At 49.7% G+C, this 25,346-nt stretch overlaps 1 protein-coding gene across 1 annotated transcript in view; it reads right to left on the bottom strand.

Annotated features, from left to right (window-relative positions):
* The window catches only part of LOC144763074 (NACHT, LRR and PYD domains-containing protein 12-like), a 699,377-nt gene that overhangs the window by 448,440 nt on the left and 225,591 nt on the right, over positions 1-25,346 (bottom strand). Inside the window, exon 2 of the mRNA XM_078648376.1 lies at positions 21,581-21,882. Coding sequence (XP_078504502.1) covers positions 21,581-21,863 — 283 coding nt within the window. The 5' untranslated portion in view covers positions 21,864-21,882. The remainder of the gene's footprint in view (positions 1-21,580; positions 21,883-25,346) is intronic.

The raw sequence follows: 25,346 nt of genomic DNA, 5'->3' as shown, positions 1-25,346 counted from the left end.
GGTGCTGATCAGCTGGGAGGCGGGAAGCCACGCTGGGAGGGAGCAGGGCCGCAGGGGCAGGCAGCAGTGAGGGCGGAAAATGTGAAGGGCACACAGAGAATGGCCCAGAAGCGAAAGGGCACAGAAGCAGGGATAAAACAAGAGCAATAACACAGAAAGAGAAATATACTAGAGAAATACAAATAACACAGGAAACAGAAAGAAATACAGGGCATCATTTATGAAAAGTGAAAACAGCGATGTGTCACTTTTCATTGCGCCCTCCTTGTGACACCAATAATGCGTCAGTCATATTTACAGTATGACGCATTATGTCGCAAAGAGTTACAGATACTTCTGACACATGTGTAGGCGCAAAAATTACGCTTTGCTGGAGTGTGTCACAATAGTGACGCAACTCCAGCAATGGATCATTACACATGGGCAAGTCCCATGTTAAATGTGCCTGCGTCAGTCTTACGCCTGTCATGAGGTAGGCGTAAAATATTGACGCATTTGCATCCTAGAAGTGGCACACTGAAATCTTATAGATTTCACTGCGTCACTTCTACGATCCTTTCTTGCATCGGAACGCCCCCTGCATACATTATACCTGATGCAGGTATAATGTAGCACGTGGGTTTACAAAGTGACGCATCTGCTTAGATGTGTCACTTTGTAAATAGGGCGCAACAGGAGGCATGTTTTACACCACCAATGCGTCACAAAAATTGATGCAATGGCGGCACAAAACTGTCGCAAGGGCTCATACATAAGCCCCACCGAGAACAGAAAGAGACTGGCTATATTCTCCAATGGACCACCAGGAATGAGGTGCAGGCGGGAGCCTGTGGGTGGAGGAGGGACTGAAACTCAGGACCTGGGAACAGGAGGGCAGACCACTATTAGGTGGAGCTGTGCGGCGGGGAGAAACGCATGCTGACAAGGTCAGTGAGGTCATAACCTTTTGAACTGTGGCCATCAGGTTCTGGACAGCTGGGTTACAATCGCTGCACCCTATTGACAGCAGATCCACTGTAGGGCTTTGCTCATGACAGACTATGTTACCAGAATTGAATGAATATGCTACTTACCAGTATGCATCTGTTCTTGGCATGTAGGGCTGTTGACATTGGAATGGAATGGAATGGAATGAGAATTTGTAGAGCGCGATGGCTACCCAGGGGCGTCCCAGCGCTGTAGAAAACTGGATAGTTGAGCAGAGGAGGGGGGAGTGGGGAGCGTAAGGAACAGAAGAGGTTAGGTGGGAGTTTTATTAAAAAGCCACGTTTTTAACAGCTTTCGAAAGGTAAGTAGGTTAGGTTCTGACCTGATTGAAAGGGGAAGGGAATTCCAGATCTTGGCCAGGTTGTAAAAGAGCGAGCGGCCTCCACATCTGGCTCTTCTTATGCGTGGTACAAAAGTGAGGTGAGAGGTCACGGATCTGAGGGGCCGGGAAGGGTGGTAGGCTTCTACCAAAGGCTGGTTTATGGCGGGGCCCGTTCCCAAGTAAGAGCGTTGTGCAACGCACATGCTCTTGAATTCTATCCTAGCTCGCACAGGGAGCCAATGAAGGTCCTTCAATCTCGCCTTGACTGAGGAGCGGCGGGGGAGGTTCAGCAGGACTCTTGCCGCGCAGTTTTGAACAACTTGTAGTTTGGCGAGGGTGGACTGTGGGGCGCCAAGATATAGGGCGTTACCGCAGTTAAGACGTGACAAGATTAGTCCTTGGACCATGATCCGTCTTGAATGAAGCGGGAGAAGGGGGAGGATCTTTCGGAGTAATCTCAACAGCCCAAAGCAGGTGGCGGCAAGTTTCGTGGCTTGATAGTTGAAAGTGAGATTTTGGTCGAGCCAGATGCCCAGGCTCTTAATTTGGTCTTTGGGTTGTGGGGGGCTGCCTAGACAGAGGGGCCAGATGGTATCAATGGATTTGGTGATGTTATTTCCAAGGAGCATTACCTCTGTTTTATCCCCATTAAGTTTTAGACAGGAGTCTGACATCCAGGTTGCGACAGCTTTTAGGCATTTATGTAGGCTGTGGTGAGAGTTGAGAGGGGGGGTCCAGTGCCACCACCAGCTGGGTGTCGTCCGCGTAGGTGACAATTTTCACCCCGAAGGGGCGGACGACATCAGCTAGAGGACGGAGGTAAACATTAAAAAGGGTTGGACTCAGGGAGGAGCCCTGAGGCACTCCACAATTAAGCGGTTTACTAGAGGAGGTGAACTCCTTTTCGAATACCCGGAAGGATCTGTCTGTGAGGAATGATTCTATCCAGGTAAGCGCTGTTCCTGACACCCCTATCATAGCAAGCCGGTGGAGTAGGATGCCATGATTTACAGTGTCGAAGGCGGCACTCAAGTCAAGTAGGACGATGGCCGTGGATCCGCCACCATCCAGGATCCTTCTTGCCTCCTCCGTCACTGCAATCAAGGCAGTCTCAGTTCCATGGCGAGGCCTAAAGCCCGTCTGGGTGGGGTCCAGTATATTGTTAGTTTCTAGGAGGGCTGCCAACACGGAGTTGACGTGTTTCTCAAGAAGTTTGCTGAGCCAAGGCAGGAGGGAGATGGGACGGTAATTAGAAGGGTTGGACTGGTCGAGGTTGTTTTTTTTTAATAGAGCTTTGACCATAGCTCTCTTCCATAGGGGCGGGACGATGCCAGTATCAAGGGAGGAATTGAGCAAGTCTCGAATGGTGGGTAATATCTGGCTGGTTATTTGAGTGAGAGCCCTAGGGGGAGCTGGGTCAACAGGTGATCCCGATTTGACTAGTCTCATTAGCTTTTCTAGAGTAGTTTTGTCAAGAGCCGGAAGGCTATTGAGGATACTAAGTGGGACTGTCATAGGATCTGTGATGGTGAGGTCACTGGCCGAGATGGTGGGGGGGGGGAAGGAGGAGTAGATGAATTCTATTTTATGATGGAAAAACTCCGCTATGTCCTCACAATGAGTCTGAGTGTCATTGTGATCTTTGTGGGTCTCCGGAAGTTGCAGGAGAGATTTAGCTATGTGGTAAATCTCTTTAGGTTTAGACGCTGCATTACTTATCTTTAGTTCAAAGTATGTGGCTTGAGCTCGTTGGATGTCTACTTTGTAATTTTTGATAGCTGCTCTATGACTGACTTTGTCTGCTAGGCGGTATTCCATACGCCATTTTCTCTCCAAACGTTTGCAGGCACGTTTTTTCTCCCGAAGATCATTTGTGTACCATGGGGCTGTAGGATTGCCCCGCTTGGGATGGATGCTACTCAGAGGGAGTGCAAGATCCAAGGAGTTGGTGATCCATCAGTTGTAATTATCGTTGCCCTGAATAGGGTTGGATGAGCTGGGAGGTATTGTGCACTGTAGGGAGGTTTGCCATTCTGGTAGGGGGATTTTTTGCCAGTTCCGTGACTGCTGAGTCGCCGGGGATTTGGGGTATGAGTAGTTGGGAAGGGTCCAGGTAAATGGGATAAGAAAATGGTCAGACCAGGGCAGTGGGGAGGGGTTTTTGGCGAGCAGGTTGGGGCAGAACTGAAAATGGGGTCTAGGAGATGTCCTTTTTGGTGTAAGTCCAGGGCTTGTTGGCCCGATAAAAGTTCTCTAGCAGAGGGGTCGGTTTGATCATCCAAGTGGATGTTAATGTCGCCCAGAATCATATAATTGGCTGAGCTAAGTGCCAAATTTGCGACTGTCGGCGCATGATTTGAGAGAAATAGGCCTTGGGATCCTGGTGGGCGGTATATGAGCATACCGGAAAAAGTATGAGTGGGGCTAAATTTTATAGAGAAGGGGAGACATTCACTGTCTGGAAGATGCACCAGGGTGCTAGTTACATCATAGTCTGCTTTATGAATCACTGCCAGGCCACCTCCAATTCCTTTTTTCCGGTCGAGGCGGAGTATTTGGAATCCAGGCGGAAGAGCTTGAACCAGATCAGGTCCTGAGTGCTCCTGCAGCCACGTTTCTGTGGCGAAGAGGATGTCAGGGTTGATTTCCTCTAATAATAAATGTAATTCTGTGGAGCGTTTGGGAATTGAACGGCAATTGAGCAGAAGCATGGAGTACGTGGTGGGTTCCATAGGGGCGTGAGAGGCGAGATGAAAGCCACAACTGCTGCATGCAGAATGTTTTATTGAAGGATCCCATGCATGGAGGCAGGGTGGCTCGCGTTGGTTCAGTTGCCGAAGGGAGTGCGAGCTATTGGTAATGGGCTGGCTTGGTGGCTGGGTAGGGGAAGTGGCCCCTGGCCTCGTGCGGTTGCGGACGGGTGCAGACGGGCTTACCTTTGGCGCGCCTTCGGCGCGCCAACGTCGCGCCCGCTGCGCTTCCGGAAGAAGCACATATTTTATACAGCCTCAGGTGGGGGCTGAAGGGGCGTGGCCTCGAGAGTGGGTGTGGCCTCCGATCTTTGGCGAGGTGGCGCCAAGAAGTGTTGCGAATAGCGGTCTGCCACAGCATTAAGTCGGCTGTTTAGGACCCTCGTTCCCAGCAAAGTGAGTATTTTAAAAGCACAAATGGTGACACAGAAATATTTTAAAAATAGAACTCGCTCCCGGCTTTCCGCCTCAGGAGCACAACAACCAGTAATTACCTGGTGCCCTAAATCGGCGTCTTAAATAGTGGTTGCCGCGGGGGGCGTGGCCTCGAGAGTGGGCGTGGCCTCCGATCTTTGGCGAGGTGGCGCCAAGAAGTGTTGCGAATAGCGGTCTGCCACAGCGTTAAGTCGGCTGTTTAGGACCCTCGTTCCCAGCAAAGTGAGTATTTTAAAAGCACAAATGGTGACACAGAAATATTTTAAAAATAGAACTCGCTCCCGGCTTTCCGCCTCAGGAGCACAACAACCAGTAATTACCTGGCGCCCTAAATCGGCGTCTTAAATAGTGGTTGCCGCGGGGGGGCGTGGCCTCGAGAGTGGGCGTGGCCTCCGATCTTTGGCGAGGTGGCGCCAAGAAGTGTTGCGAATAGCGGTCTGCCATAGCGTTAAGTCGGCTGTTTAGGACCCTCGTTCCCAGCAAAGTGAGTATTTTAAAAGCACAAATGGTGACACTGAAATATTTTAAAAATAGAACTCGCTCCCGGCTTTCTGCCTCAGGAGCACAACAACCAGTAATTACCTGGCGCCCTAAATCGGCGTCTTAAATAGTGGTTGCCGCGGGGGGGGGGCGTGGCCTCGAGAGTGGGCGTGGCCTCCGATCTTTGGCGAGGTGGCGCCAAGAAGTGTTGCGAATAGCGGTCTGCCACAGCGTTAAGTCGGCTGTTTAGGACCCTCGTTCCCAGCAAAGTGAGTATTTTAAAAGCACAAATGGTGACACAGAAATATTTTAAAAATAGAACTCGCTCCCGGCTTTCCGCCTCAGCAGCAAAACAACCAGTAATTACCTGGCGCCCTAAATCGGCGTCTTAAATAGTGGTTGCCGCGGGGGCGTGGCCTCGAGAGTGGGCGTGGCCTCCGATCTTTGGCGAGGTGGCTCCAAGAAGTGTTGCGAATAGCGGTCTGCCACAGCGTTAAGTCGGCTGTTTAGGACCCTCGTTCCCAGCAAAGTGAGTATTTTAAAAGCACAAATGGTGACACAGAAATATTTTAAAAATAGAACTCGCTCCCGGCTTTCCGCCTCAGGAGCACAACAACCAGTAATTACCTGGCGCCCTAAATCGGCGTCTTAAATAGTGGTTGCCGCGGGGGGGGCGTGGCCTCGAGAGTGGGCGTGGCCTCCGATCTTTGGCGAGGTGGCGCCAAGAAGTGTTGCGAATAGCGGTCTACCACAGCGTTAAGTCGGCTGTTTAGGACCCTCGTTCCCAGCAAAGTGAGTATTTTAAAAGCACAAATGGTGCCACAGAAATATTTTAAAAATAGAACTCGCTCCCGGCTTTCCGCCTCAGGAGCACAACAACCAGTAATTACCTGGCGCCCTAAATCGGCGTCTTAAATAGTGGTTGCCGCGGGGGGGCGTGGCCTCGAGAGTGGGCGTGGCCTCCGATCTTTGGCGAGGTGGCGCCAAGAAGTGTTGCGAATAGCGGTCTGCCACAGCGTTAAGTCGGCTGTTTAGGGTCCTCGTTCCCAGCAAAGTGAGTATTTTAAAAGCACAAATGGTGACACAGAAATATTTTAAAAATAGAACTAGCTCCCGGCTTTCCGCCTCAGGAGCACAACAACCAGTAATTACCTGGCGCCCTAAATCGGCGTCTTAAATAGTGGTTGCCGCGGGGGGGGGGCGTGGCCTCGAGAGTGGGCGTGGCCTCCGATCTTTGGCGAGGTGGCGCCAAGAAGTGTTGCGAATAGCGGTCTGCCACAGCGTTAAGTCGGCTGTTTAGGACCCTCGTTCCCAGCAAAGTGAGTATTTTAAAAGCACAAATGGTGACACAGAAATATTTTAAAAATAGAACTCGCTCCCGGCTTTCCGCCTCAGGAGCACAACAACCAGTAATTACCTGGCGCCCTAAATCGGCGTCTTAAATAGTGGTTGGCGCGGGGGGGGCGTGGCCTCGAGAGTGGGCGTGGCCTCCGATGTTTGGCGAGGTGGCGCCAAGAAGTGTTGCGAATAGCGGTCTGCCACAGCGTTAAGTCGGCTGTTTAGGACCCTCGTTCCCAGCAAAGTGAGTATTTTAAAACATTCATATCTATAGCATAGATCGCCGCCTAGTGTTGGGTCCGGATGATTGCACATTGTTGTCCTGGAAGAGTCTTCGAAGTATCACGAGATATGTGGCTCCTCCCCTGGACTACAGTGCGCATGGGCATCGACTCCATCCCCAGATTGTTTTTAGCCATTGTGGTGAAGATGGAGTGTAACAGTGTGAGCGATGACCATGCTAAGAGTAAGTGTAAATTCTGCAGCCGCTACAGGCGCCGGGGAGGAGGGTGGGCGATATGAATGTCAGCAGCCCTACATGCCAAGAACAGATGCATACTGGTAAGTAGCATATTCAGTTTGAGGCATGTGGGCTGCTGAATTCATATCTATAGCATAGAATAAATAGCAGTCCCTCCATTAACGGCGGCCGCCTGTGCCAGCTGCAGACGTTTGAAAAAGTGTCTTAAGAACAGCGTGCCCTACAGCTGCTTGCTGCGCACATCTACACAGTAGTGTTTAGTAAATGTGTGTGGTGTAGACCATGTGGCTGCTCTACAAATATCTTCCAAAGGGATGTTACCAAGGAAAGCCATGGAGGCCCCCAACTTGCGGGTGAGTGGGCTCTGGGGGGGACCGTTAAAGTGCGCTTAGCCTTGTGAATACACTTAATGATCCACCTGGCTATTCCTGCTTTGGAAATGAGGTTGCCTTTGTGCTGGGCCGAAAAGGCAACAAAGAGTTGTTGTGTCTTCCTAAAATCTTTGGTCCTATCGATGTAGTACATCAAAGCTCGTTTGACATCAAGAGTGTGGAGCAGTCTTCCGGCTACTGTCTCTGGGTTTTGAAAGAACGCGGGCAGTTAAATGGTCTGATTGGCATGGAACTGCGAAACCACTTTAGGAAGAAATTTAGGGTTAGTGCGCAGCACCACCCTGTTGGAGTGAATTTGTATGAATGGCTCTTGTACAGTGAGCGCCTGTAGCTCACTAACACGTCGCAGAGACGTAATGGCTATGAGAAAAGCCACTTTCCATGTTAAGAACTGAATCTCACATGAATGTAGAGGCTCAAAAGGTGGGCCCATCAGCCTGGTGAGGACCACATTGAGGTTCCATACAGGAGCCGGCGGGGTCCTGGGAGGGATGACTCGTTTCAGTCCTTCTAGGAAGGCTTTAATGGCAGGCACTCTGAAAATGGAGAGATGCTGCCTGTTTTGGAGATAGGCCGCTATGGCGGATAAGTGTATCCGAATGGAAGCATATGCTAGATTACATTTGTAAAGATGTAACAAATAACAGATGATGTTGGGAGTGGATGCATCTAGCGGGTTGGTGTTGTGTTCTGTACAGTAAATGACAAACCGCTTCCATTTTGCTGCATAGCAAGCTCTGGTTGTGGGCATTCTTGCCTCCCATATGATATCCATGCAGTCAGGAGGCAAATTAAGGTAGCCAAACTCTAAGACCTCAGGAGCCAGATCGCCAGGTTGTGCTGTTGCGGATCTGCGTGCTGAATGTCGCCATGGCTCTGCGTCAAAAGCCTGGGTGTGAGGTGCAGCCTTTGATGCGGTACCACGGAGAGTTCTAGAAACGTGGTGTACCATGGTTGGCGTGCCCACGTTGGAGCAACCAGGATGAGTGTCATTGAGTGTTGCTTTAGCTTTCGTGCCACTAGTGGTATGAGAGGTGCTGGGGGAAAAGCGTACGCAAATCTGCCTGACCAGTTCATCCATATCGCATTGCCCTGCGACTGTGGGTGAGGAACCTGGCGGCAAAGCTTTGGCATTTTGCGTTTTCCCTTGTGGCAAACAGGTCTATCTCTGGATGACCCCACTGCTGGAAGTACGGGTGGAGTACTGATGGATGTATCTCCCACTCGTGCATTTGGTGGCTGTACCTGCTGAGCAGATCCGCCATCTGATTGTCCTTGCCCGGGGGGTGTTCCACCATGAGGAAGATGTTCCTTTGAATGGCCCACTTCCACATGCTCTGAGCCAGATGAGACAACTGTGGAGAGCGTGTACCTCCCTGCTTTTGAATGTAGTACATGGCCGTCATGTTGTCCGTCCGGATCAACACGACCTTGTTGCACTGATGTACTTTGAATGCCTTCAGTGCCATGAAGATCGCCATCAGTTCTAGGTAGTTGATGTGCATCTTCTTTTGCTGCGTTGTCCATAGTCCCTGCACCGTGTAGTGGAGTACATGAGCTCCCCATCTCTGGAGAGATGCGTCCGTCGTCAGGATAATCTGTGTCACAGGCTCCTGGAACGGTCGGCCCTTGCAAAGGTTGTGTGGATTCCACCAATGCAGAGAGCTGTATGCCCGACCGGTCACCAACACTAGGTCGTTCAACTGTCCTTGAGCCTGAGTCCACTGATGAGCCAAGCATTCTTGGAGCGGACGCATATGTAGCCTCGCGTGCGGGACTATGAAGATGCAGGAGGCCATCATGCCTATCAACTGCATGAACACTCTTGCTGGAAGCGAGTGTTGCGGTCTGAACTTTTGGGTCAGTGACTGAATGCTGTCGATCCTCACAGAATTTGGCTGAGCTGTGGCTGCCAGAGTATCGATCGTCGCACCCAGATATTGCCGCACATGGGCTGGCTGAAGGTGCGACTTGGGATAATTCAGTGAGAATCCCAGATCGGGAAGAAGGTGAATGGTGTGGGACATGTTGGCGGCGCACTGCTGGGCTGACTTTGCTTGGACAAGCCAGTCGTCCAGATAAGGGTAAACATGAACGTTCTGCCTCCTGAGGTGCGCAGCTACTGTCGCCAGACATTTTGTGAACACCCTGGGCGCCGTGGTCACCCCGAAAGGTAGGACCTTGAACTGATAATGCCGACCCTGAATGGTGAATCTGAGGTATTTTCTTTGTGATGGATGCAGTGGAATGTGAAAATATGCATCCTTGAGATCCAAGGTTGCGAGGAAGTCTCCCTGATTGAGCAACGGAAGAACTTGCTGCAGCGTCAGCATGTGAAAGTGTTCTGAGAGAATGTACTGATTTAGGGGTCTGAGGTCCAGTATGGGTCTGAGGGACACGTCCTTCTTTGGGATGAATAAGTACAGAGAGTACACTCCTGTGCCTTCTTCCTCCACCGGCACGAGCTCGATTGCCCCTTTTTGCAGCATGACAAGTACCTCCTGCTGCATAAGTGCAAATGCTCTGTGGACATAGGACGGTGTTTTGGTGGCATGTTGGGTGGAGTGGATGTTAACTCCAGACAATAACCGAACTGGATAAGTTTCCTGACCCACCTGTCTGTGGTGATGGATTTCCAGACAGGCAGGAACTGCTGGAATCTCCCCCCGACAGGTGTGGTATGGTCGGGGGGCAGTGACAGGGCGTCACTGTTTGTTGGTGGTGGAGGAGCGGGAGTTGTTGTTTCCACGACCTCTGCCCTTGGTGCTGTTGCCCCGATAGCCGCCTCTACTCTCCTTGGTGTAAGAGGACTGCGCCCCACCTTTATTGTATTGCGTTTGCTGGGACATCTGGCCTCTGGAAACGCCTCTATTGCCTGAGCGACGAAAAGTACTGCCCCTAAACTGTTGGGACTGGAGAGCCCCCATGGACTTTGCAGTCTCGGTATCCTTCTTTATCTTTTCCAGGGTGGTATCCACCTCAGGACCAAATAATCTATCAGGGTTTACCGGCTGATTGAGGATGGTGGTTTGTATCTCCGGCTTGAAACCGGAGATTCTGAGCCATGCCTGACGTCTCAACATCACACTGGTGTTAATGGCCCTGGCCGCGGTGTCCGCCACGTCCAGTGCACATTTAATAGAAGCGTTTGAGATGAGCTTCCCTTCTTGAATAAGCATCTCTGCTGCCTCTTTATACTGATCTGGTAGATGTTGTAACAGGGTCTCTATTGTGTCATAGTGCGCCCTGTCATATCTGGCCAAGAGTGCCTGAGTGTTTGAGATACGCCAGATATTGGCCGCTTGAGCCGCCACCCTCTTCCCTGATGCCTCCAGCACTTTAGATTCCTTGTCAGGGGGAGGAGCATCACCAGTGGTCTGTGAGTTCGCCCTTTTCCGGGCATTAGAAACGACCAGAGAGTCCAATGGCAACTGGGCCTTGATGTAGGTAGGGTCGCCAGGTGCCGGCTTATATTTCTTTTCAATCCTAGGGTTGATCACCCTGGCACGTGTGGGTTCTTTAAAAATGTCTGCAGAATGTTTTAGAACCCCTTTCAGCATAGGGAGAGTCTTGACAGTCTTTTCTGCTGTGGAAAAGGTATCAAAGAGGAAGTCCACTTCGATAGGGTCAGCATGCAGCTGGACGTCGTGGTTTTTAGCCGCCCTCTCAATTAGAGCATTAAATGCTGCAGAATCCTCAGTAGGAGAGGTTTTGACATTGTACACCTGAGGGTCCTGGGCAGTTTGCTGATCCCCTGTGTCCCCTGCATCTGCCCATGAGTCCTGGTGATCCTCTGGATCCGTGTTTGCAGGAAAGTTATACTCCTCGTCATCACCTTCCCCACCCTCCACATCTGAATAAGTGGGTGAGGGTGTAGCAACTCTTGGAGTCCGTGGAGCATGTGGCTCAACTAGAACCGAAGATTCCGTAGCAGGCTTCTTGCGCTTCAAAGGAATCGTGTAGGACTCCAAAGGTTGGGTCGCCGTGATCTTTCTCTTGTAGAGGGTAGGTTTCCCGGTGTCGGCATCGATAAAGTGTTCCGACTGCTCCTCCACCAAGGGTTGTCGATGCTTTAAGCTCCCAAGCGGCTGAGAAGGCTTCGACCCTGCAGACCCTTGCGCGGGCGCTTCGTGGTGCGAAGGCCTTCGGTGCCACCTTCGGCGGCAACGTAAACAGGAGTGGCGTCGAAGACTTTGGCGTTTTGGCAGCTGGTTTCGGCGTGGAAGCATCTTTCGGATCGACCGCGGAAGCCTTGTTCCTGATGTGTTGTAGAGAGTCCGACACCTGCTTCGTAAAAGAAGCGGACGGTTTCGTCAACCCGACAGACGTCCTCGGTCCACCAGCGAGTGAAGACTCGGGCGTCGATGTCTTGTTTTTATCCGGCCGAGGTACAGGATCAGCCCTCTTAGGTGCGCCGTGCCCTCCTTCCGTGTCGACGGCCTTCGGCGCCAACGTTTTCGGGTCGGGGGCCTTGACTACTGGGTGTGGGGCCCCAATCTTCGGTTCGACGCCCTTGGTCGATTTTGGCTCCACGCCCTTGACCGACTTTGGCTCGGCGCCCTTGGTCGACTTCACCGGGTCGACAGCCTTCTTCGGCTTTGGCTGCCCCGACGTATCGGAAGACGAGGAGGCTGCCAGAGGGACAGACGTCTTCTGTTTCAACGGCGTCTCTATCACTTTTGTTTTCGTCGACACCGATGGTTTCACTTTCGGTTTCGCTTTGACCAACGGCGGCTCCGCAGAAGTGTCCGTAGCCGGGCCCGTAGGCGAGGCCGTGGATCTGGGTGGAAGGTCTTGGGTAAGGCCGCGTGGCAATCCCTTGACCTGAGCCTTAGTGATTGTTCGAACGGGGCATAGCTCCTCCTCTGAGCTATCTTCCATGGCCCCATAGGCCTCATTGTCGTCTCCTACCACGTCGATTACTTCTTCTGCATCGAGCACTTTGACGTCCGCGTCGTAGTCGTAGTCGATCTCCTCCGCTGCAGGGGAAATCTGCATATGAACTTCTTGTTCGTCTGCTTCTTCTCTCTCGAAGATGTCCACCGGTGTCGGGGCCGACTGCCGGGCCTCCAGGCGCGCCACGTGCCGAAGTCGAATCGTCTTCTTCGATCGAAACCGGGAACAAGCCATACAGTTGGCTTCATCGTGGTCCGGCGACAGGCACTTGTTGCACACCGGGTGGACGTCGATGTGGGGATACTTAGATCCACACACGGGACATTTCTTGTACGGACTCCGTTCCATGATGTGTCGTCGAAAGTCTTGCTGCGTCGACTGGGCCTCGAGCACCGAAGAGCCACGCGACTCCTCTGGATGTCCGACTCGGGAACTGAGCCGGAACAGAGCTGGGCACCGAACGCAAAACAATACCGACGGTATAGGAAAAGGTCTTCGGGCCTTAAGAACAGTCTATATCGATTCCGAACTGGAGATAACGAATATACATCCGAACCAAATGTTGGAAAAAAACAATCTGGGGATGGAGTCAATGCCCATGCGTACTGTAGTCCAGGGGAGGAGCCACCTATCTCGTGATATTTCGAAGACTCTTCCAGGACAACAATGTGCAATCATCCGGACCCAACACTAGGCGGCGATCTATGCAATAGATATGAATTCAGCAGCCCACATGCCTCGAACATAACGTTTCCTGACTGGCACATAAACCCTTGCAGTGAAGAGTGGATGACCATCTGTACATCTTGACAGAAGCCTCTGTAGTTGGTATTACTGCCTCTGCTTATGTTGTTGCTGCCGGGGCCACTGAGGGACTTGAACCTTCTGTGGGGAGTAGCAATGATCATAAGTCTTGTATATGTGTTTCCTTGTTCTTCTCTAGTTCAACAGCCTTTACTATGTTTGTCTACAAAGACCGAGGAGTGTAAAGATGGAAAACAAGGCAGCAGGCCTCATCCATCTTTATAACCAGGGCTAGATTTATAAAACTTTCATGGAACACAGCACAACAACAAGCACTGCCATGCATGAAAGAATAAGTGCAGGAATGTGCCTAGCACCAATGTAAAAACAACAAGTGATGGACTGAATGTGGATCAATGTCACACACTCCCCCAGTCAAAAGATCTGGGCCCAAATCCATCGTTTTTTTGCACTCCACACCACCCTGGGTTCGACAATGGCGATATGCAAATCAGCTCTGACCCTGTTGCCCCATGGGAACAGTCCAGTCCGAACTACAAAAGCCATGTCCTTCCCAGAACGGAATCAAGCATCCGAGGACCGGACCGGTTTCGAGGTAACACCTCTCTTCAGCCCGGCTAGCTTGACTCCAAGTGGTGTGGAGTGCCTGGGACCCACGTCTGGGCATCCCCAGCGCACTTAGGGCGGCAATTGCAAAAACAACAAGTGATGGACTGAATGTGGATCAATGTCACACACTCCCCCAGTCAAAAGATCTGGGCCCAAATCCATCGTTTTTTTGCACTCCACACCACCCTGGGTTAGACAATGGCGATATGCAAATCAGCTCTGACCCTGTTGCCCCATGGGAACAGTCCAGTCCGAACTACAAAAGCCATGTCCTTCCCAGAACGGAACCAAGCATCCGAGGACCGGACCGGTTTCGAGGTAACACCTCTCTTCAGCCCGGCTAGCTTGACTCCAAGTGGTGTGGAGTGCCTGGGACCCACGTCTGGGCATCCCCAGCGCACTTAGGGCGGCAATTGCAAAAACAACAAGTGATGGACTGAATGTGGATCAATGTCACACACTCCCCCAGTCAAAAGATCTGGGCCCAAATCCATCGTTTTTTTGCACTCCACACCACCCTGGGTTAGACAATGGCGATATGCAAATCAGCTCTGACCCTGTTGCCCCATGGGAACAGTCCAGTCCGAACTACAAAAGCCATGTCCTTCCCAGAACGGAATCAAGCATCCGAGGACCGGACCGGTTGTGTGGAGTGCAAAAAAACGATGGATTTGGGCCCAGATCTTTTGACTGGGGGAGTGTGTGACATTGATCCACATTCAGTCCATCACTTGTTGTTTTTGCAATTGCCGCCCTAAGTGCGCTGGGGATGCCCAGACGTGGGTCCCAGGCACTCCACACCACTTGGAGTCAAGCTAGCCGGGCTGAAGAGAGGTGTTACCTCGAAACCGGTCCGGTCCTCGGATGCTTGATTCCGTTCTGGGAAGGACATGGCTTTTGTAGTTCGGACTGGACTGTTCCCATGGGGCAACAGGGTCAGAGCTGATTTGCATATCGCCATTGTCTAACCCAGGGTGGTGTGGAGTGCAAAAAAACGATGGATTTGGGCCCAGATCTTTTGACTGGGGGAGTGTGTGACATTGATCCACATTCAGTCCATCACTTGTTGTTTTTGCAATTGCCGCCCTAAGTGCGCTGGGGATGCCCAGACGTGGGTCCCAGGCACTCCACACCACTTGGAGTCAAGCTAGCCGGGCTGAAGAGAGGTGTTACCTCGAAACCGGTCCGGTCCTCGGATGCTTGATTCCGTTCTGGGAAGGACATGGCTTTTGTAGTTCGGACTGGACTGTTCCCATGGGGCAACAGGGTCAGAGCTGATTTGCATATCGCCATTGTCTAACCCAGGGTGGTGTGGAGTGCAAAAAAACGATGGATTTGGGCCCAGATCTTTTGACTGGGGGAGTGTGTGACATTGATCCACATTCAGTCCATCACTTGTTGTTTTTGCAATTGCTGCCCTAAGTGCGCTGGGGATGCCCAGACGTGGGTCCCAGGCACTCCACACCACTTGGAGTCAAGCTAGCCGGGCTGAAGAGAGGTGTTACCTCGAAACCGGTCCGGTCCTCGGATGCTTGATTCCGTTCTGGGAAGGACATGGCTTTTGTAGTTCGGACTGGACTGTTCCCATGGGGCAACAGGGTCAGAGCTGATTTGCATATCGCCATTGTCTAACCCAGGGTGGTGTGGAGTGCAAAAAAACGATGGATTTGGGCCCAGATCTTTTGACTGGGGGAGTGTGTGACATTGATCCACATTCAGTCCATCACTTGTTGTTTTTGCAATTGCCGCCCTAAGTGCGCTGGGGATGCCCAGACGTGGGTCCCAGGCACTCCACACCACTTGGAGTCAAGCTAGCCGGGCTGAAGAGAGGTGTTACCTCGAAACCGGTCCGGTCCTCGGATGCTTGATTCCGTTCTGGGAAGGACATGGATTTTGTAGTTCGGACTGGACTGTTCCCATGGGGCAACAGGGTCAGAGCTGATTTGCATATCGCCATTGTCTAACCCAGGGTGGTGTGGAGTGCAAAAAAACAATGGATTTGGGCCCAGATCTTTTGACTGGGGGAGTGTGTGACATTGATCCACATTCAGTCCATCACTTGTTGTTTTTGCTAGCACCAATGTAGGCACCCTTATGCCACAGGGCAAGGTTGCTTTGCTGGCAGGTTTGTTTTGTGCAGAAAGGGACACCTTTGTGCTAAACAAAAATCCTCCTAGGCATTTTCCTCTTTCTAAGTGTGCTGCATAAAAGAGGAAACAATAAGGAGACATAACAATATTTCTCCTCTGCATCTTTCCTGGGAATGCGTACCATTTTGATGCATTTCCAGATTTACCAGTCTTAGTAAATCTGTCAATGCATCACAATCCATGGGTGGATGCGTGGGAACATCCACACTCGACGCATTTATCACCTTCGTGGAACCAAGCAACGCAAAGCACCCCAGATTTACCAAGCCACGCAGGGCCACGCAGGGCCACACAAGGTTGCCTTTCTTTGCTTGGTGAATTTGACTTAGTGATTGTGTTGTGTGACACAAGGGCAGCGCGATCTGTTCATAATTACGGCCCCCAGTATCTGGAATAACATCCCCATCTCTGTGAGGACCGCCCCAAAGATGCTCCAATTTAGAAAAGAGTTGATGACGGGTCTCTTTAGAGAACACTGCATCACAAAGCATTAACCCATCCCCAAGCCGGCTGCCTCGTCTGTCACTCGCCGTCTTTGACCCTGTAGAGCGCAACGCAGCCTCTCCTGTCACTCGCTGTCTTTGACCCTGTAGAGCGCAACGCTGCCTCTCCTGTCACTCGCTGTCTTTGACCCTTTACAGCATTACGCTGCCTCTCCTGTCACTCGCTGTCTTTGACCCTGTAGAGTGCAACGCTGCCTTGTGTCTAGATTTCTGCTATAGAAATACCATGTACATACATACATTCGTCACTTCTCTCACCTGTAGCTGAGTACCTAAATGAGCATTTACTACAGAATTTAGTCAATCCTGTCTATATTTCAAGAAACTAGCAATGTGTAAGAATAGGCAGTTCTGCTGTATTAATGTACTTCTATCACAAAGTCAAAAGTAAGGATACGAGTGTGAGGTACGAGCCGTGAATATTACCAGGCTTCAAGGCTCATGGGCATTGGTGAAAGAAGAGAGGAGCGCCTTTTTAAAGTTATGTTCTTTAACATCAGACATCCCACCTGTTCCTTTATTCATGATGGCGATAACTACAGTATGACACTAAGGCTCAGGTTTACAAACGTGTCACAAACGTAGCGCAGCAGCTAAAAATGTGTTGCGTGAATGGGAGATAACACGACAGTGCCATATCTACAGAGATATGGCTGTCTCCTACCATCTCCCTAGTGCAGGTGCACAAATTTGCTGCCGCAAACCATGCACTCACCTTTCCGCCATAGTGCAGGGGAGTGTGCAGGAGTCTTGCATCGGTTTCATACTGGAAGGCTCCCCTTCAAATACAAAATACTATGACTAGACAAGTTTTAAAACTTCTCCTACGTTGTATGTGTGCTGTACAGGGCAGCTCACATGCAAAGTCAGGAAAGAAAGAAAAGAGAAATTAAAAGATTTCGCCTTTAACGCCTGCTTTCCAGCAGCCTTATTTTTTGGAACAAAACCGTGTCTTTTAATGGTAGTAGATGGGGTTTTGCATCAAAAAGGGGTTGTTAGGGTTGTTGCATGGAAACTGCCATGTACCACCAATGGAACGGCCCCTTGCCTCTAAGTAACACAAAGCAGCTTTTCGCCCTGGTTTGCAATACTTTTCCTTACAAACCAATGCAAATACCAGCGTATCTACGAGTAAAGCCTTTAAAGCTCGTCCAAGACACTCCAGAGAGTCAGCCTATTGAGACCAACTTTCCAATGTAGAACTAATACCCCGAATGTTGGTCAGTAAGGAGCACGTGCAATGTGATGTCTGATAGTGACGGGTGGTCGATACCACTTCATGGATGTGGGAAAAGGCGTGACAAGGCCTGTTACATTTCTTCATATAGGATTGCATGAGGGTGCCCCACTCTTCTCATGATACTATATTCTATTTTATTTATTTTTATTTATTACAGATTTGTAGAGCGCATGGCTGCCCGTGAGCGTCCCAGCGCTAGTGCAGAAGAAGAAGAGAGGGAGGGGGGAACTTAAGGAAACAGCTATGTCTTGAGAAGTTTCCGAAAGGGAAGGATGTCAGGTTGGGCTCGAATGTTCAGTGGGAGGGAGTTCCACAGTTTGGAAGCATTGTAGGCGAAACGACGGCCCCCTGAGCGAGCTTTCTTGATCCTGGGTATGGAAGTGAGGTGGAGGTGGGAAGATCGGAGTGTTCTATTGGTTGTGTGTGGAGTGCTGAGATCCTTCAATATAGGAGGGGCCTTATTGTGCAAGATTTTATGGGTGGTGCATAGAGCCTTGAAGTGCACTCTTTCTTGAATCGGTAGCCAGTGAAGGGACCTGTGGGAGGATTTGGCCGAGCAGTAATTGCTCGTTCCCGTAAAAGAAGGCGTGCAGCTGTGTTTTGAACTACTTGGAGTTGTGAAATCACCTTTTTAGGGGCTCCAAGGTACAGGGCGTTGCCATAGTCCAGGCGGGACAATTTTAATCCCTGTAGCAGGAGTTTTTGGGACTGAGGGGGGAGCAGCGGAAGAATTTTCCTGGAGGTCCGTAAGAGGCCATAGCAGATACCCGCGGTTTTCCGTGATTGGGTGGAGAAGGTGAGTCCTTCATCTAGCCAGATCCCCAGACTTTTGATGGCACATTTGGGAATAGGGGGGGCATACATGGGGGCCAGAGGGACTCTGGGCGAAAATGAAGTTTATTGCCCAAAACCATAACCTCGCTTTTTCCACTGTTCAACCTCAAGTGGGATCCATCCATCCACTTGGTGATTTCTCCGAGACATGTGAGTTGATCAGGGGAGGAGTGGTTGGGTTGGTTAAGGGATACTACCATCTGGGTGTCATCGGCGTAGGTGAGCAGCTTGATCCCAAATGGAGCGACAATCTTCTCCAGGGGGGACATATAAACATTAAAAAGGGTCGGGCTAAGCGACAAACCCTGGGGGACCCCACAATGAATTGGTAGGCTGTTGGAAAGTAGGTCCCCGTCCGCCACCTGGAAAGATCTATCGCTCAAAAAGGAGTCAAGCCACGACAAGGCAACCCCAGCGATACCCAGGTCATTAAGTCTACGGATCAGCAGAGAGTGATTGACGGTGTCGAATGCCGCGCTGAGGTCTAGGAGGATCACTGCCACTGATCCTCCTTCATCCATGATCTTTCTGGCTTCCTCGACCACCGCCACCATAGCGGTCTCCGTACTTTGGCCTGGCCTAAAGCCTGTCTGGGAGGGTCTAAGTAGGTTGTTCATCTCTAGATAGTTGGAGATCTGTTGGTTGATTATTTTTTCTGCAATTTTACTGACACCCGGCAGAAGGGAGATCGGGCGGTAATTATTTAGTTCAAGGGGGTCCAGCTTTGGTTTTTTAATCAGAGCTTTAACAATTGCCCTTTTCCAGCTAGGTGGGACTGGTCCATGGGAGAGGGACAGATTGATGAGGTCGACCAAGTGAGGCAAAATGGTCAAGGAAACGAATTTAAGAATGTTGAAAGGGGCAGGGTCCAATGGAGAACCACTTTTGATTGACTGGAGGACAGGCAGGAGTTTGTCTGCTGTTGTCAGGGCGAAACGGTCTAATTTGGGTTTTTGTTCTTGGGGTGGGACTTCAGCCTGTTCACGCAGTACAATAGTCTGTGGAGGGAGCGATGGAAGAGATATCAGAATATTTTTGATCTTAGTGTCAAAAAATTCAGCCAATTCATTACAACCGCTGACCGAAGGCTCCACTAGGGTGGAGGAGTCGGGAATTTTTAAAAGGGTTTTAACAATATTGAACGTCTCCCTCGAGGAGTTCGCCGATGCCCTGATTTTTTCGTCAAAGTAAGAGGATTGAGCAGATTTAAGTTTTTTTTTTATAAGTAAGCATCAGGCGCTTGTATTCTAGCTTCTTTACCAAGTTAAAGTCCTTTCTCCATGCCCTTTCAGCTTTTTTTTCTGGGGTTTACAGGTGGATCTTTTCGGGAGGACAACGTCCAGGGTGTCCCTTATCCAGAGTGAGAACTCGAAGTCGGACGATATAGGATCTGATCCACCCCTTGGGGTGTTACGCTCCAAGTGGTGCTTCCAGATTTCTGGGTTGAGCTTGGCCCACGGGCGTGTAGGTCGGCTCGATGGAGGTATATGGCACTGGGGGCTTGTAATCTGCCATTTAAATGTGACTACATAGTGGTCTGACCAGGGTATTGGAGAAGGGGGGGGAGATTGAAAGGTCCGGAACGTTGGAGAAGATAGGATCTAGGAGATGCCCCAGCCTATGGGTTGGAAGGCGACTTTCTAGCGGGAGGTGAAAGGATGCCAAATCTAAAGCAAGGTCCGAGGCCAACTTATCTTCATTCTTATCAAAATGTAAATTTAAGTCTCCTAGGATTATGAAATTGGAGTAGGTGGTGGCCATCGTAGAGGAGTGTTCCACTAGTGAGCTGCAGAATTGACCTGCGGCTCCCGGGGGGCGATAAATAAGAAGGCCTGATAGGGATTTGCATGGCGACACCTGAATTGTGAATAGAGTATTCTCACAGTCTGACAGGGGACTGCCTTGGAGCTGACATGAGAGGTGCTCCCTATAAATGATGGCAATTCCCCCTCCCTTGCCCTTAGGGCGGTCTAGATGTTGTATGAGGAAACCAGGTGGGAGAGACCTAACGATGTCCGGGTCCGTTGAAGGTCCTAACCAGGTTTCCGTCAAAAAGAGAACCTCCAACTGGAGATCCTCTAACATGCTATAGATTTCTTCGGCATGTTTAGGGAGTGATCGGCAATTCAGTAAGGCCATATGCATGTCCATGGAGGCGGAGGAGCTAGGAACATTGGTGGTGAGTTTAAAAGAACAGTTATGACAGTGTTTAACAGAACCATTCACCAGGATAGAGTGGAGACAAGGTGGGGAGATCCTCGGTCTCATGAGGAGTAGAGCTTCATTAGAATACAAGAGGGGGTCCTGGGGAGTGACTTCCAAAGAGCTAGGCTCTAGGCTTGGTCGAGTGCGGACGGGCGCAGACGGGCTTACCTCTGGCTCACCTCTGACGAGCCAACGGCGTGCCCGCTGTGCTCGTTCGCTGCGCGTACGAGTGGGGGGAGGCATTTAGCAGTGGGAGGGCCTAAATCGCCCTCACCACTAGACCGCCGAGCAAAATTACCCCAAAGATGGCGCTCGTGATCCTGAGCCCGCGTCCTAGGAGCCCTAAATCGGCAGCCTAAGGACGTGTGGGCCCTCGGGAAGGAAGTGGAAAGGTAAGGGTTTGTTTTGGAAGGTCGTGCACATTAAAATGCGATATTACGCTAAACAAACAATTTCCCACAATAAAGTTAAAAACGGGTAGAGAATTCCCCGAGTTTAAAAACAGTTCTAAAATATCGCCCCTGACTCCCGGCTGTGCCTCAAGAGTCACGCTTTTAACTTCTAGCACTGGGTTGTCAGCTCTACTCGGTCCTAAATGTAGTGGGAGGGCCTAAATCGCCCTCACCACTAGACCGCCGAGCAAAATTACCCCAAAGATGGCGCTCGTGATCCTGAGCCCGCGTCCTAGGAGCCCTAAATCGGCAGCCTAAGGACGTGTGGGCCCTCTGGAAGGAAGTGGAAAGGTAGGGGTTTGTTTTGGAAGGTCGTGCACATTAAAATGTGATATTACGCTAACCAAACAATTTCCCACAATAAAGTTAAAAATGGGTAGAGAATTCCCCGAGTTTAAAAACAGTTCTAAAGTATCGCCCCTGACTCCCGGCTGTGCCTCAAGAGTCACGCTTCTAACGTTTGATCAAGCACCAGGAGAGGTAGCAATGGGAGGGGCAACTGCACCACAAAGCACTCAAAAAACAACAAAATGCAGCTCCAAGGAAGACTCTCTGAGGTGCTTAGAGCAGAAATCAGACCAAATATACTTTGAAGGAGGTCCAATGTGGAATCCTTCAAAAGTGTTGGCCTAGAAAAATCCTTTGTATTAACCTTTAAGTAAGAAAACCTATGAAAATGTTTTAAATTTGGCCCACAAAGTGGACCTTGGGGTGTGATCTTGAGGGATCGCCCCCTCTTACCTCGCTGTCGCTTCCCTCTGAGTCTGGCTGCCGCCTCCATCAGGCCGACCCTGGTGAAGGCCTCGATGGTGACATCAATGGCTGAGTCTGAGCCGTAGAACTCTACAAGAAGGTTCTTGGTGTCAATCTGGTCTGCTGTCTCCAGCAGTCCTCGTGGGATGTTTCTCTCTCCTTTGAAGTTGATTTCTGATAATTTATTCTTAAACCTTTTGAAGTCAGCTTCGAAGAGGTCCTCCAGGGTGTAGAGCAGGACATCACTAGATGCGCTCCGTCTGTTCTCCATGGCTCATGTGAGGTTCCGCCTGAAAAAAAAAAGAGGGTGATAAGAAAGAGGGCGGGCCACAAACTCAAGAGACATAGAAATGAGATATATGATCATGAACTCCTTGTACCTGCACAATGTGTTTCACTTAATGGATGAAATCCACTTAATGCAGCGCTCCGGTTGGCCCAGTAGGGCGTCTTGGAGCTATGTAGTTGCCCTGCTCTTAGATGTACCAATTGTCCACTCTAATGTACAGTGAGATCTAGAGCAGAGAGGACAATGTAACTGCAGAAGGAATGGAGCAGAGCTAGAGTTTTAGGATATCCAGATAAGAGAGAATTATAATTACAAAGAAATTATATTCATTTAGCCGTTTTTCTAAGACTATGTCTTGATCCGCACACATTGACCTGCGTTGAACACCCCTAGATGCCATTACAGAAACTTAAGAACTCTGTAGCAAACCCCGAGACATTACATTTAAGGACTAACAGCCACATGCATCAATGTTCCCGTTTGCGATTTCTTAATTGCGAAAATTAAGGAATCACAATTAAGAAATTGCAAACGGCTGCGCATTAACAATTCGCAATTTTTTTTGCGATTCCTTATTTTTCCTTAATTCGATTCACAATTTGTGAATCGCAATTAAGGAATCCCTCCCCATTGATTCCCATGGGCCTAGAGGCCCATAGGATTGAATGGGAAGCCATTCTCATTTTGCGATTCGCAATTAAAGAATCACAAAATGAGAATGCTATTTCAAGGGTGCAGGGGGGGTCCAAAGGACCCCTCCTGCACCCCTGAAATTTAACTTTAAGAACAATTTTCACACACACATGCCCTTTGGGCATGTGTGTGTGTCAAATGAAACTTTCAAAAATGCTCTTTTGTGCATTTTTCAAAGTTTTCGCAAATTACCATGAAGTTCAACTTCATGGTAATTTACCTCTTCCTATTTGCGAATTCGCAAAAAAAAAATATTCATGCATTGCATTTAAGAAATCACAAATTGCGATTTCTTAAATGCAATCGCAATTTAAGAAATCGCAACATATTTGCGATTCCTTAAATTGCGAAAAAGTAAAAAAACATGATGCATCCCAAAAAAGGAAATTGCATTCGCAAACGGCCGAATTTTGCAATTCGCACCGTTTGCGAATGCAATTTGCTTTGATGCATGTGCCCCTAAAACTTGAATGTAAAGGTGGGTTGGGAGTCATAAAGTGTGACTCTTAACAAGGTGTTTCGAAGCCCCGCCTGAAATCAGGTCAGCAGCCTGACACCGCGACGGAAGATAGACATCTATTTGTATATTAAGGTTTGCCTATTTTCTGTTTGATGAGAGGAAGGAAGATTGTTTTAGTCTGGAGCAGGGAGGGAGGAGAGGGACAAACAGACCCCTGCCTGAGAAGGCTCCATGACAAATACAAAGACATTTGAACACAACTTTAACAATCAGGAGCCAGCGTGTGTGGCCTGTGCTGAGACAAGACTTAGTTGTCAGTGCCAGGCCATCACCAGCAGCTCCTCGCAGTGACGTCAGTGGTTTATTTCATCAGGAGGACAGGAGTCTAAAATATTAAAATGTAGTTGAAAGAGGCTGATCTGACAAGACAGCGCCATTTCGGCTTTTTGTTGTGATTCCGTGGCGAGGCTGAAGCCTCATAATACTCCTTCCTTCCGTAAAAGTCCAGACACTGACTACAACAGGTGTAGACTGACCACTCCTCCCCTGTCAGTGAACATTGTCTTCTGTCATCATCCTGTTCTGCAGCTCTGCAGTCATTTACATCCCTCTGGGGGCCAACTGCGCATTGCTGATATATGCACTGTGTCTGTCATTGGGCCTGCGTTAGCCAAAATCTTTTACTCTATCTAGAATTCTAAATGTAATATACAAAGAAAGTCATTGATCCAGTAATCTCTATCCATTGGTCTGTTGTGTCATTCACATCATTCATCAGTGCATACTGCAGGAGGCATTGGGTCCGCCCACTTCAGCCATTGGCTAACTTCACTGTGAGTGACAGCATTCTACCCTTCCACCAGGAGCACGTCAACACGCAGAGTAACTCCCTTCAATACCAGTAACTACTCTAGCAGTCTGTGCTTTTAAATATGAAAAATCTCTCTCCTTTTAGCCAATTGTGTTCTTAGATTGACAGGGCCCAGCAGCTTCCCCAGCAAGGAAAGTATGTAAAACTCTATAGACACAAGATTCAGCAACCCATCTTTCCGCTTTCATTCCCTCCTGCTGCTCTGTAATTTAAGAAGATGAGACTCAGAAGCAGGTCTGCGGAGAGGGTGGAGCGGAGATGTTAAGGCGTAAAGCAGGTTACGCAAGACTGACGTGTCGCTGTGCATGCGCAATGACATCAGGCACACATGTTTGAACGAGTGGCTCTGGGCTTCCAATGGGGGCCACTGAGTAGGATTCCCGCCTTCCAGGGAACGGACTCTGATAAAACCCTGTTACGCTCTCAAGCTCTACCTTCCTGCTTCACACAATGGACAATTTGCCATGAAGTATTGTGTCTTGGGTTTGGGACTCGCAGTTGAATTGGTTGTTCCAGGTTCACTCAAAACAAAGAGAAGGGGGGACTGGGAGCCGATAAAGGTCTAGTGACTAGGCTCCTAAAGCAGTAATTAAATCAACTAGGGAGGTACAGTTCTTGTCAAAAGAGATTAAAGAGGAGACAGAAAAAAGGTGGAAGAATCTAAAGAGGAGAATCCTGCGGACTGTTTCTTGTTTCCCTCACACACCCATAGGGATCTCATGCTTCACCATTGGGCATTGCTCCTCGTGAGGCCGGTGTTGCAATGCCCTACGGACATCAAGACCTTATGATAATCTAACAGCCAGACAACCTGAAGCTATCACCTCCTTGACTGAGGACCCCGCGATCATAATCAAACCAGCGGCCAAAGGCAGCTTGATTGCGGTTATGAATTCTATGTATTGCGACCAAGAATGCCTACGCCAACTGGCGGATGCCCTATATTCCCGCCTCATGGACTCGGATCCAACCAACACTTTGGTGAAACGCATACGATCTGTGGTCACAACGGCAGAAGCACAAGACTGGATCACTAAACACAAAGCAGAGTTCCTCCCCAAGGACTCTTATCTTTGAATAACTTTATTCGGCTGTTTACTTAAAGCCATCAAAGTGTACAAATACAAACAAGACTTTACCATTTAGAGCAATTAAATAAGGTAAAATTCTTGGATTAAATCTAAAATATGTAATAAAAAGAGCTAAAACTCTAAAAACGTTCTAAACAGACAGTTGTCATATTAATCATCATGAATTTAAAAAACAAAAACACCACTTGGGAAGTGATGGCGCGCAAGCTTCACCGAGCCGGACCTGATAAGCTTCATACACACGCTCAACACACTGGGCCCCTTTCACGTGTGCACACTGGTCCGGATTGGCGATTTGATACTTACCCTTGCACACCTATCATGAATTTCCCTTGAGGTCTTACCATACC

Source organism: Lissotriton helveticus, chromosome 6 (assembly GCF_964261635.1).
Source record: "Lissotriton helveticus chromosome 6, aLisHel1.1, whole genome shotgun sequence".
NCBI lineage: Eukaryota > Metazoa > Chordata > Amphibia > Caudata > Salamandridae > Lissotriton > Lissotriton helveticus.
This window is presented reverse-complemented; position numbering and strand designations above follow the sequence as displayed.